This window comes from Nerophis ophidion, linkage group LG10 (genome assembly GCF_033978795.1).
Source record: "Nerophis ophidion isolate RoL-2023_Sa linkage group LG10, RoL_Noph_v1.0, whole genome shotgun sequence".
In the NCBI taxonomy this organism is placed as follows: Eukaryota; Metazoa; Chordata; class Actinopteri; order Syngnathiformes; family Syngnathidae; genus Nerophis; species Nerophis ophidion.
Genome location: NC_084620.1, coordinates 3994230 through 4007901, shown reverse-complemented (window position 1 = coordinate 4007901; position 13672 = coordinate 3994230). Strand labels below are relative to the sequence as shown.

General features: G+C 42.6%; 1 protein-coding gene across 1 annotated transcript in view; it reads left to right on the top strand.

Annotated features, from left to right (window-relative positions):
• The window catches only part of si:dkeyp-27e10.3 (UPF0606 protein KIAA1549), a 28904-nt gene that overhangs the window by 12923 nt on the left and 2309 nt on the right, over positions 1-13672 (top strand). Inside the window, 8 exon segments of the mRNA XM_061912079.1 lie at positions 685-893; positions 1129-1256; positions 5583-5764; positions 5829-6043; positions 6117-6252; positions 7419-7712; positions 7792-7853; positions 7927-8048. Coding sequence (XP_061768063.1) covers positions 685-893; positions 1129-1256; positions 5583-5764; positions 5829-6043; positions 6117-6252; positions 7419-7712; positions 7792-7853; positions 7927-8048 — 1348 coding nt within the window.

The following is a 13672-nucleotide window of genomic DNA, read 5'->3' as shown; positions in this document are numbered from 1 at the left end:
AGGGCTCTAATGACTTAGTTTGCCTTGGGGCTCTAAATCAGTGGTTCTCAACCTTTTTCAGTCATGTACCCCCTGTGAACATGTTTTTAATTCAAGTACCCCCTAATCAGAGCAAAGCATTTTTGGTTGAAAAATAGAGATAAATAAGTGAAATACAGCACTATGTCATCAGTTTCTGATTTATCAAATTGTGCAAAATATTGCTCATTTGTAGTGGTCTTTCTTGAACTATTTGGAAAAAAAGATGTACAAATAACTAAAAACTTGTTGAAAATAAACAAGTGATTTAATTATAAATGCATATTTCTACACATAGAAGTAATCATCAACTTAAAGTGCCCTCTTTGGGGATTGTAATAGAGATCCATCTGGATTCATCAACTTAATTCTAAACATTTCTTCCCAAAAAAAATAAATCTTTAACATCAATATTTATGGAACATGTCCACAAAAAATGTATTTTCACAATTTATGAACTTACATTCATATTTTGTTGAAGTATTATTCAATAAATATATATATATATATATAAAGGATTTTTGAATTGTTGCTATTTTTGGAATATTTAAAAAAAATCTCACATACCCCTTGGCATACCTTCAAGTACCCCCAGGGGTACGCGTACCCCCATTTGAGAACCACTAAATCCGCTCCTGAGGGCAACTTACACTCGCTGCCTCTCAGCTTCAGGGCTCCAGTGTGAAAGGCTTCGACTTCGCCAAACTTCACCTGGGCCAGCACAGTAAAGACGACATCAGGGTGATCCAGGAGTCGGGACCGCTACCCATACCCGCGAAAGAGGCCACACCCTCTGATGGCGGTGACCTCAACACTCCAAAATCAAAAGGGTCGTCCACCAAAACTGCCAGAACCAGCCGTCGCCACCGCGGAAGGTCAGTCTCTTCAATCGTCTCTTCTACATCTTACCTGATGTCAGAAATTGTGCAGTGTTGGGTATGGGAAGCCACCTGGAAATATCAGAGGCCGGTAATTAGCTAGTGATCTAGCATTTAGTAGTGGTGCACATAGCTGGCTTCCATTCCTGATCAGTGACACTTTCACTCTGATTGCTGACTGATATTCCTGCATTAGTCTAAGACGACAAAATAATCTGGTTTGTCTTGTCAGGACCAGCCCATCAGACGCAGACTCGTTAGGCAGTGACCAATCAAGCGGCAGAGAGTCCACAGAGGAGACTACTCGCCCTGTAGCCACGCCTATCGAGGCCAAGCAGCAGAGGAAGCCGCCCAAAAAAGGTCAGAAATACTGTGACATCACTGTGTTCCCTGCCAAAAGAAAACTATTTTCACATTTTGTTGATTGAGAAAAATGACAAGATAATTGTGCAAATACTTTTTCTGAAGAATGATCACACAGATTAATTTTTGTTATTATTTTCTCTGGGAATTGCTGTGTTGCAGCCATAGAGAGCGGCCCCCGTACTTGAGGCTCCAGATGGAAGGCAAACGTTTTAGCAGCACAGGTGTTCACATATTTTAAAGGTTTAGTGGCAAATATACAGGCCAAATATCATAAAAAAAGCTGAATGTGATCAAGTGGATCCATTCACTCTTAAGAAAAAATACTTTAACTGAAGTGGAAGTTTCAAACTATCTTGTTGACCACTTTCCTTTCTTAAACATTAATCCATTAAACACAATGTTGGAATTATTAGTGCTTCGGTAATTAACGTATTTGATGGACATTAACAACAAATCTATCAAACCTTCCTCGTTTTTTGTCCTCCTTTCCCTTTGTCGTCACTGTCCCGTTTTGTTCTTCAGAATTTTACCCCTTATAAAAAAATACCCGACAACGATTAAGTCCGCTCAAATCAGTGCCGTGGAAGAACACAGAATTGTGTTTGTATTTTTATTTCTTGCAATATAACAAGGATCCTCACCAGTCTTCAATCAATCAATCAATCAATCAATCAATGTTTATTTATATAGCCCCAAATCACAAATGTCTCAAAGGACTGCACAAATCATTACGACTACGACATCCTCGGAAGAACCCACTAAAGGGCAAGGAAAACTTACACCCAGTGGGCAGGGAGAATTCACATCCAGTGGGACGCCAGTGACAATGCTGACTATGAGAAACCTTGGAGAGGACCTCAGAAGTGGGCAATCTCCAACCCCCCCCCCCCCCCCCCTTTAGGGGACCGAAAGCAATGGATGTCGAGCGGGTCTAACATGATACTGTGAAAGTTCAATCCATAGTGGCTCCAACACAGCCGCGAGAGTTCAGTTCAAAGCGGATCCAAGACAGCAGCGAGAGTCCCGTCCACAGGAAACCATCTCAAGCGGAGGAGGATCAGCAGCGTAGAGATGTCCCCAACCGATACAGGCGAGCGGTCCATCCTGGGTCCCGACAAGCGGTCCATCCTGGGTCTCGACTCTGGACAGCCAGTACTTCATCCATGGTCATCGGACCGGACCCACTCCAAAAGGGAGGGGGGGACATAGGAGAAAAAGAAAAGAAGCGGCAGATCAACTGGTCTAGAAAGGAGGTCTATTTAAAGGCTAGAGTATACAAATGAGTTTTAAGGTGAGACTTAAATGTTTGCCAGATCTCACAAGGGAAACAAGCAAAAAGAAGCCCAACAGGCAACCCACCAATGAAAAACCGAAATTCGATGTTTTCCGTTTGACTTTTTCGGAATTAAGTTTTTTCTACCTTTTCATAGTGGTACCGTGTCCAAACTTTTTTTTTTTTTTAACAAAGGTTTCTTACTGACACGTGAAATAATGTGGGGGGCCTCTTTGATACATTTTGTACATTAGAATAGAATAGAAAGTACTTTATTGATCCCTGGAGGAAATTCAGCACCACAGTTAGCTCACAATAACAATAATATATGACATATATCATATATATAATATATGAATAATATCAATATATCCTACATTTAAGTGCAGTCTAGAAGGAACATATGCATTATACAGTCTGATGTCTGTCGGTATGAAGAACCTCCTGTGTGGTTCCGTGTTACATTTTGGGAGTCTGAGCCTTCCACTGAACGTGCTCGTTCTCTCTGCAAGGTCCGAGTGTAGTGGGTGGGAGGTGTTGTCCATAATGTCTAGGAGTTTTGCTAGACTTCTCCTCTCTGACACCACCGCCAGAGAGTCTAGCTCCACTCCCACCACGTTACTGGCCTTCTCTACCAACTTGTCCAGTCTGTATGCGTCCCTCACTCTTAGCCCGCTGCCCCAGCAAGCCACGGCGTACAAGAAGGCGCCCGCCACCACCGACTCGTAGAACATCTTCAACATCTTTGTACAGACGTTGAAGGATCCCAGCCTCCTGAGGAAGTAGAAGCGGCTCTGTCCCTTCTTGTAGAGGGCCTCAGTGTGTTTGGACCCATTCAGCTTGTTGTCCATGTGTACTCCGAGGTATTTATAATCCTCAACCATGTCCACATCCACCCCCCTGATGGAAACAGGGGTCGCCGGAGTACTCCTCCTTCCCAGGTCCACAACCAGCTCCTTGGTCTTTGTCACATTGAGCTGCAGGTGGTTCTTTCCACACCATGTGACAAAGTCCTCCACCAGTGCCCTGTATTCTTCATCATCACCATCCTCAATACACCCCACTATCGCAGAGTCATCAGAAAACTTCTGAAGGTGGCAGGACTCTGACTGATAGTGAAAATCGGTGGTGTAAATGGGGTAGAGGACTGTACCCTGCGGGGCCCCGGTGTTGCTGACCAGCCTGTCAGACACACAGTCCTGCAGTCGAAGGTACTGTGGTCTGTCAGTCAGGTAATCTACCACCCAGGACACCAAGGGGGCCTCCACCTGCATCTTCAACTTCACACCCAGTACCCAGGCCGTATAGTATCGAAAGCACTGGAGAAGTCAAAAAACATGACCCTCACACTGCTTGCAGGCTTGTCCAGGTGGGTGTGGGCTCGGTTCAGCAGGTAGATGACTGCGTCCTCCACTCCCAGTCGTGGCTGGTAGGCGAATTGGAGTGGGTCCAGGTGGGTCTTGACTGTAGGGCGGAGTTGTTCCAGGACCAACCTCTCTCTAAAAAAAACTCCTCGTATTAAAATAGATAGATAGATAGATAGATAGTACTTTATTGATTCCTTCAGGAAAATTACAATTCCAGCAGCAGTGTACAGAGTTGATATCAATTTAAAAAAAGTAAAAAGTAAATAATGGGGGTTTAAAAGGAAACAAAATAGAGAAATATTACAAAAAGAATAAAAACAATGGGAATAACAATATAACAGTAAAATAAGAATATAACAAGACAAAGTAGGCAGTAGTGACCATGTTATGAAAACTTATTGCACTGTTAATGTTTTGCATCCCCTGTCATCCTAGTACCCCCCGCCCCCCGCCCCAGAGAGGAGTTGTACAGTCTAATGGCGTGTGGGACAAAGGAGTTCTTGAGTCTATTAGTCCTGCACTTGGGATGAAGCAGTCTAGAACTGAACAGGCTCCTCTGGCTACTGATAACACTATGCAGAGGGTGACTGGCATCATCCAGGATGCTCACTAGTTTGTCCACAGTCCTCTTCTCTGCCACCGTCACCAGTGAGTCCACTTTCATTCCCATTGTAGAACCGGCCAGCCTGATCAGTTTCTCAAGTCTGGAGCTGTCCTTCTTAGATGTACTGCCCCCCCAGCACACTAGCATGTAGAACAGAACACAGACTGGTAGTACATCCACAGGAGTTTCCTACAAATGTTGAAGGAGTGCAGTCTCCTGAGGAAGTACAGCCTGCTCTGTCCTTTCTTGTACTGGTGGTCCGTGTTAACAGTCCAGTCCAGCTTATTGTCCACCCAAACCCCGAGGTACTTGAATGAGTCCACGGTCTGTACCTCGACTCCCTGGATCACAATAGGTTGTGACCGTGGACTCGACCTCCCAAAGTCAATGACCAGCTCCTTGGTCTTATGGAGAATTCATATATTCATATTCATATGGAGAATTGAACATCCTAAACAAGCTTTTATGGTTTATTTGAAGTTTATACTGACATGGACACTGTGGTCACTGCACACTTGATCGTAATGTTGACTCGCCTCCACTGGACGAGAGCGACAGGCTAACACAGCAGCAACTTTTATCCGCAGTTCTTTGTTTGTTTCAACAACTTGTGGTGTCATCGTCACCCAGTTTTTCATTGGACTTTTTTGCTAGAAGTAGAAGTACCAATGATTGTCACACACACACTTGGTGTGGTGAAATTATTCTCTGCATTCGACCCATCACCCTTCATCACCCCCTGGGAAGTGAGGGGAGCAGTGAGCAGCAGCGGTGGCCGCGCCCGGGAATCATTTATGGTGATTTAACCCCCAATTCCAAGCCTTGATGCTGAGTGCCAAGCAGGGAGGTAATGGCTCCCATTTTTATAGTCTTTGGTATGACTCGGAGTACGTGTTTGCCTTCCATGTTTGGAGTCGTAGTGGACGGCAAACTAACATGATGTCAAGTGCAGCCCAGCAATAGCAACATGAATGCTAATGCTAATGCTATTTTACACTCATTTTAATGATTTCACTTAATTTATTCAATTATTTCACACTATTTCACCTTCTGACCTCCTTCCATGTCACTACCAGGCGGTCCAGACGAACTTTTGTCTTCGTCCTCCATCTTTGAACACGTGGACCGTCTTTCCCGCGGCTCGTCTGACGGCGCGCGGCGGCCAGCTAGCAAGGTGCAGCTCATCGCCATGCAGCCGCGTCCGAGCCCGCCGTCGACACAGCCCAGCCCCTCCCTCACTGAAAAGGTCAACACCGAGGTGAGACGGGTAAGGAGGATGTCTCTGCGGACCGGCATTTTGTGACGTGGTGGCTGTCCTGCAGGTGGCGCTGCGACACAAGTCGGAGATGGAGCACCATAGGAACAAACTGCGGCAGCGTGCCAAGAGGCGGGGCCAGTGTGAGTTCCCGTCCATGGATGACATCATGGACGCTTTTGGAGACGGTCCGGTGCAGACCGAAGTCGCTCAGCGCCTCTATAGCTCCGCCCATGACCACATGGACTGCATACTACAGGGGGACACTCCGTCCCCTCCGAGGTCAGATTTGAGCTGAGCAGAATTTTTCAAGCGTTTTCTCTCCTTAAGAGTAAAGAAGGGTGTGTTTGTGCAGAGGGAGGCGCTCTCCTCGGGGTCGGCGGGCTCAGCAGGGACCAGGAAGTCTACCTGATACTGACCAGGATCGGCTGCTTTTGGACCAAGGCGCCACCTACAGGAAGTACCCTGGACTCAACAACGTAGCCTACATGGTGATTGTCATCAGGAACGTGTGTGTGATGCATACTTGCCAAACTTGAGAGCTCCGATTTCGGGAGGTGGGGGATGGGGGGGCGTGGTCGGGGGTGGGGCGTAGGTGGGGTTGAGGCTTGGTTGGGGCGGCGGGCTGGTTAAGAGGGGTGGCATATAATTCACCAACTTGAGTATTTCATATATATTTCATATATATATATATATATATATATATATATATGTGTGTGTGTGTGTATGAAATACTTGACTTCTTGACTTTCAGCTATAAATATTTATTTTATTATATATATAAATAAATAGTTACATTTCCGACGGCACCTATCAAATACACAGTAATAAAAACACAGTTGTTCTACTAACTGTTCTGTGCTTGCTGGTTACTAAAAAAACAACAACACTTACCTTTCACTATTTGAGTAACCTTTGTTCTGCCATTTGCGTATTGGCGAGCGATCTCCAAATTCGGGAACATCCGTCACGGATTTGTTGTAGACGTCCGCATATGAGAACGGGATGTTGCTTCCAGCTATCAGCATAGCCATCTTTGTCTCAGCATAAAATACACCATCGGGTCTCCATTTTGCAAGTTGACCCATAATACTGGGTTGTGAACGATGCTGAGTATATCCATTCGGCCGCCGTGTTCAATGGAGAAGTCTGTTCTACAAAATTTACAGGCAACATATGCCTTCCCCTTCGAACTCTCCTGGATAAACTGAAATTCTTGTTTCCAATTTTTTTGGAACTCGCTAGCGTATTTCTTCATTTTGCTCGTCGACTGTGTAATATATTGGGTTGGAGTCAATTACCAGGCGACGTGATGAAGTTACGTCTCTTTACTGTGGGCTTCAGAACAGACTCCTAATGCATGTTCCTTGACTGCACTTAAATGTAGAATATATTTACATTCTATTCTATGTACAGTAGATGGCAGTATTGTCCTGTTTAAGAGGGTCACAACATTGAGTCAGGTCTGCATTGAGCTGGAGGGGCGTGGCCTCCAGCTCCGCCTGAATTTCGGGGGATTTTCGGGAGAAAATTTGTCCCGGGAGGATTTCGGGATAGGTGCTGAATTTCGGGAATCTCCCGTAAAATCGGGGAGGGTTGGCATGTATGGTGTGATGAAAAACTTTTTTCTTGACGGTCTTCTCTCTTGTCTCTACAGTCTGACCCGGACCTGCCCCCGGATAATGGGAGCCCATCTCCCACTGATGAGTTGTTTGACCCCGCCCCAGTCCCGCCCCCTTACATGCCACCACAGCCATCCATCGAAGAAGCCCGGCAACAAATGCACTCGCTCCTGGACGACGCCTTCGCTCTGGTGTCGCCGTCCTCGCAAGGCAGTGCCGGGCTAAGCGGCGTAAGCCCCGCCCTCCCTGGCCCCTCCCCACAGGGCGGCCCACTGGGCAGGCAGTGGGGCTCCTACCCAGCCGGCCCCACCCACAGCCCTCTCTCTGCTGTGAGTGCTTCGCCCGACCAATTTGTGATCATCTCGGCCTCTTTGCACGTCTTCATATCTTCTCTCCTTGTCGCTGCAGAGGTATGCTGAGCTCGGGGTTTCTCCGACCTCGGGTCAGGGAGGCCATGGTCATCTCCAGAGGTCTGTGGGCCATGACCGTGACACACAAACACACGCAGTGCTGTTATAAGACGTCTTTATGCCTTTTACACAGGCAGGACTCTGGTGGTTTTGTTACCGCTGGAGATCAGCTGCAGGAGCCCCTTTACTCCAGCAGGGGGCAGTACAAAGAGCTGCCCTCATCTTCCAGACCGCGCCCTGTAGGGGGCAGCACAGGTACTATGCCATATGTGTCAAACTCAATGAATTATTAATTATTATTGATTAGTATTACAACCTTCCCGCAGACCACAGCCGCCTGCTGCTGTTTTGCACGCACTAATACTCCATCATGTTGGCGCTAGGAATTTTCAAAACTTTTTTGCTTGTTCCATTAGGTATAGTAAACATTAAATGTTATGTTTCATGGAAAAACAGATGCAGAACTAACCTATTCTTGGACAAAATCTGAAAGTGCTTCTTAGTACCATAGCTCTAAGTCGTACGTGTTAAAGGGGAACATTATCACCAAACCTATGCAAGCATCAATATATACCTTGATGGTGCAGAAAAAAGACCATGTATTTTTTTCACCGATTTCCGAACTCTAAATGGGTGAATTTTGGCAAATGAAACGCCTTTCTGTTTATCGCTCTTTTAGCGATGACGTCAGAACGTGACGTCACCGAGGTAACACACCCGCCATTTTCATTTTCACATTACAAACACCGGGTCTCAGCTCTGTTTTTTCGACTATTTTTTGGAACCTTGGAGACATCATGCCTGGTGGGTGTGTTGTCGGAGGGTGTAACAACACTAACAGGGAGGGATTCAAGTTGCACCACTGGCAAGAAATCTGCCGCCAGACCCCCATTGAATGTACCAGAGTGTCTTCACATTTGACCGGCGATGCTAAGACAGACATGGCACAGAGATGTATGGATAACCTGCAGATGCATTTGCAACCATTAAGTCAACTAAATCACAAAGGTGAGTTTTGTTGATGTTGTTGACTTATGTGCTAATCAGACATATTTGGTCACAGCATAACTGCCAGCTAATCGATGCTAACATGCTACGCTAATCGATGCTAACATGCTATTTACGCTAGCTGTATGTACATTTGAAACTAGATACCCACATTTAATGCGAAACAAACACTTACCAATCGACGGATTTAAGTTGCTCCCGTGTCACAAGATGCGAAAGTCCTGATGGTTTGGTCCGCACATTTTACCGGCGATGCTAATAAGGCAGCCATGCTATGGGCCACTTCATTAGGTACACCCACGCTATGGCCGAATAGCGTCAATAGCTATTCGCTCAATAGCTTCAATTTCTTCTTCAATTTCGTTTCCGCTATCTGCCTCCATACTCCGACCATCTGTTTCAATACATGCGTAATCTGTTGAATCGCTTAAGCCGCTGAAATCCGAGTCTGAATCCGAGCTAATGTCGCTTTATGTTGCTGTGGTAACCGCCATGTTGTTTGTATTGGCAGCCCTGTATGACGTCACAGGGAAATGGGTAGTGGTTTCGAAGATAGCAAAAATAAGGCACTTTAAAGCTTTATTTAGGGATATTCAGAGACCGGTAAAATTTTGAAAAAAACTTCAAAAAATACAACAAACCACTGGGAACTGATTTTTATTGGTTTTAACCCTTTTGAGATTGTGATAATGTTCCCCTTTAAAGTCAAGGCCCCCGGGATGATATTTGATTAGTATTAGAACCGGCCCGCAGGCCACAGCCACCTGCTGCTGTTTTGCACGCACCAATCAGTGTTGGTGCTAGGAATTTTTAAAATGGGGTCCCCGGGACCCTATAAAGCCATAAAAATGGGGTACAACAGTACATTTTTGGGGCCCCAATTTTTTGCAACCGTTTTGAAAAGGAATGATAAATGTATGCATTATCCTGTTAAATCTCACATTCTATATTGTGTTTTGGAAAAAGGTTGTCATAAACGTTACATAATTCATTAAAAAAATAATACAAAAAAAACAAATTTTTATACACATGTAAATGTATTCAGTTATTAACATTCATTCACTATTTTCTTTCCTTCATGGATCCAAACTTTACCGCTAACGGTATTTTTTTCTATATTTTTATTGAAATATTTTCAGAATGTGTTTGTTCTACTTTTGGCCAAAGTAAGACAAAGAAAACAATGTGAAGTTGTTTTAATGCCATGAATAGTCCGGCCCGCGTGTGCACAGATTTTCCTCCATGCGGCCCCTGACTTAAATTGAGTTTGACTTCCCTGTATTATGGCGTCAAAAAGGTTCCAAAAAAATAACAAAAAAACACTTTGCGTCTGCTTGGTTTCTCTGTGTGCCTGCACGGCATCTTTATGCGCTTTATTTACGCAAATGACATTCCTCCTTTTTGGTACTTTGGAGCGGGCATTGAACAGACAGCTCAGGATCTGATTGGCCACTTTAAACGTCTTCTGTCTCCTGGTCAGAGCCAATTCCAGGAAATTGCTAGCGTCAAACCATGTCCCTTCTGAAGAATAATAGTCTTTTGAGTAATCTTTTTAGAGAAAATAGCCAATTTTATCATTCCTCAGTGCTTGAAATAAAAAAAATTAAACAACACAAATTTGATCACATTATGAGGGTATCACACCTGGATGTATCAGCTACTTGTTAAAGTAGGTGTAGAAAATTGATTCACATCCACAGCCTGAGGGCACCTCAGACTGTGGATGCTTTTAAAAAAGGCTTAAAACCCCATCTTTTTAAAAAAGCCTTTCTATAGACATGCATGCTGCTTGTAGCCTTTGGGCTGTTTCTAGTTTTATATTTTCTTTATTTCTTATTATTACTATTTTTTTACACTGTGGCACTTTGAGGTTGTTTGCTCAACGTAAAGTGCTTTTTACAAATAAAATGTATTATTATTATTATTATTACAATCGAATCAAGATTCTTACTTATTTAAAAATGTATTAAAACAAAACAAAAACTATATATATGTATATATCGTTTTTTTTCAATATATATATATTAGGAGTGCGAATCTTTGGGTGTCCCACGATTTGATTCAATATCGATTCCTGGGGTCGCGATTCGATTATATATCGATTTTTTTCGATTCAACGCGATTCTCGATTCAAAAACGATATTTTTCCGATTCAAAAGGATTTTTTATTCATTCAATACATAGATTTCAGCAGGATCTACCCCAGTCTGCTGACATGCTAGCAGAGTAGTAGATTTTTTAAAAAAAAGCTTTTATAATTATAAAGGACAATATTTTATCAACTGATTGCAATAATGTAAATTTGTTTTAACTATTAAACGAACCAAAAATACGACTTATTATATCTTTGTGAAAATATTATGAGATGCGATGCAAGTGTAAGCCACTGTGACACTATTGTTCTTTTTTTTTATTTCTATAAATGTTTAATGATAATGTCAATGAGGGATTTTTAATCACTGCTATGCTGAAATTATAACTAATATTGATACTGTTGTTGATAATATTCATTTTTGTTTCACTACTTTTGGTTTGTTCTTTGTCATGTTTGTGTCTCCTCTCAACTCCTCTGTTTATTGGAGTTCTGAGTGTTGCTGGGTCATAATTTGTTTTGGAATTGGATTGCATTGTTATGGTATTGCTGTGTATTGTTTTGTTGTATTGTTTTGTTGGATTGATAAAAAATAAATTAAAAAATTAAAATAATTTTTTTTTAAATGAGAATCGATTCTGAATCGCACTACGTGACAATCGCGATTTGTATTCGAATCGATTTTTTCCTTCACGCCTAATATATATATATATATATATATATATATATATATATATATATATATATTTGTCTTTCTTTTTTTAAGAATACTTTTTAAAAAAAATAAGTTTTTAGGCCACCAAGAGGAGTTTTGTAACCTGTAACCTGTTTGGAAAAAGTTTCATTATTACTTTTTTACCAAATAAAACATTGCATGAATCGGTTTGAATTGAGAATCGCGTTGAATCGAACCGTGAGTTGTTGTAGGATAACTAATGTCTATATGATGGTGGGCGCAGTGCTATGCCAGTGGGGTTCGTGTGACCCATGCTTAATCAGCATCATGCAGTGTCATGCTTCAAACCCTGTTTGAAAAAGCTGTGCACTAAACAAAATGTGCTCGCAGCTGTAGTCATTAATTTTAATTAAAAAAAAAAAATCAGCACAAACTTTTTTTTAAGTGTTTTTTTTTAATTTTCAAAGTGTTTTATGTATTGTACTACTGAGTTAATGCAGCTAATTGATTTTAATTTATTATTATTTATTGAGTTTATTTAGCCGCATTTGTCAGTGTCAAATGGTTTAAGTCGGTCATCACATGTTTATCGTATAAGTAAGAATCACATATTTTATTTCAGGCAAATTGATGCACTTTAAGTCTTTTTTGGTACGGACCCAACAACGATGTTAGTAAAGTTATTCTTTGTTGTAAGTTGATTTATATTTATTTTTTTTAAATGATACAATGTCATGCAGAGGTGTTCTTACAACAATTTCATAGACAAAATATACTATTTATAGTCGCGGTGGAGGGTGGGGGGACGAAAATTAGTTTTCTCTCAAGGTGGGACGTAACAGAATAAAATTAAGAAGCACTGATAAGTAACATTGCAAAACCTGTAGAGCAGGTGTGTCAAACTCAAATACAAAGTGGGCCAAAATTTAAAACGGAACAAAGCCGCGGGCCGAGGTTGAACAAATTAACCTTTTAATAGAGACCCAAACAAGTTTTGCATTGAATATTGAACAAGCAAGGCTTATACAACTTAAAGTGACATGCAAAATCCAGATTCAAATAATAATAATAATTAAAAAATATCAATGGCATATCAAATAACATTTAAATAAAAATTGAATGCCTCTTTTCGGCGGTGGGATTGAGGTGGACGGGGTTTGGTGATAGCGGGGGGTGTATATTGTAACGTCCCGGAAAGTTAGTGCTGCAAGGCGTTCTGGGTATTTGTTTTGTTGTGTTTATGTTGTGTTACGGTGCGGATGTTCTCCTGAAGTGTGTCATTCTTGTTTGGTGTGGGTTCACAGTGTGGCGCATATTTGTAACAGTGTTAAAGTTATTTATACAGCCACCCTCAGTGTGACCTGTATGGCTGTTGACCAAGTATGCCTTGCATTCACTTGTGTGTGTGTGTGTATAAGCCGCATATATTATGTGACTGGGCCGGCACGCTGTTTGTATAGAGGAAAAGCGGACGTGGAGACAGGTTGTAGAGAACGCCAAAGGCAGTGCCTTTAAAGCCCACACCAAATATTTTTGTCCCGGATGAAATTCGGGAGTGACACTGAACTTCGGGAATCTCCCGGGAAAATCGAGAGGGTTGGCAAGTAAGAGTGTTAGCGGTGTTACAGCGGTGGGCCAGCTCTAATGTTCATTTGATATTGCCTCAAGGGCCAAGTGAAATTACATGGCGGGCCATTTTTGGCCCACGGGCCAGAGTTTGACACCCATGCTGTAGAGCATATATCCAGAAAAAAAAACGTTTTTGTCAGTTAAAAGTTGTTGTCAAAAATGGCCATTATTGATATCTTCACGACATAATGACAAAGGGTGAAGTCATTGTATTATAAATCGTGTGTATTAGATGACTAAACACACTATTTGCTCATTGATGAGGGGCGACTTGTCCAGGGAGTTTGCCGCCTTCCGCTCATGTGCAGCTGGGATAGGCTCCAGCCCCTCCCGCAACTCTGTAAGGAACAAGTAGTTGAAAATGGATGGATTGATGGATGTCTAAAGACTCGTAATGCCCTTGAGAAAGGACACATGACTGGTTCCCTTGGATCGGTTCTGACCAGGAGACAGAAGAAGTTTTAAAGTGACCAA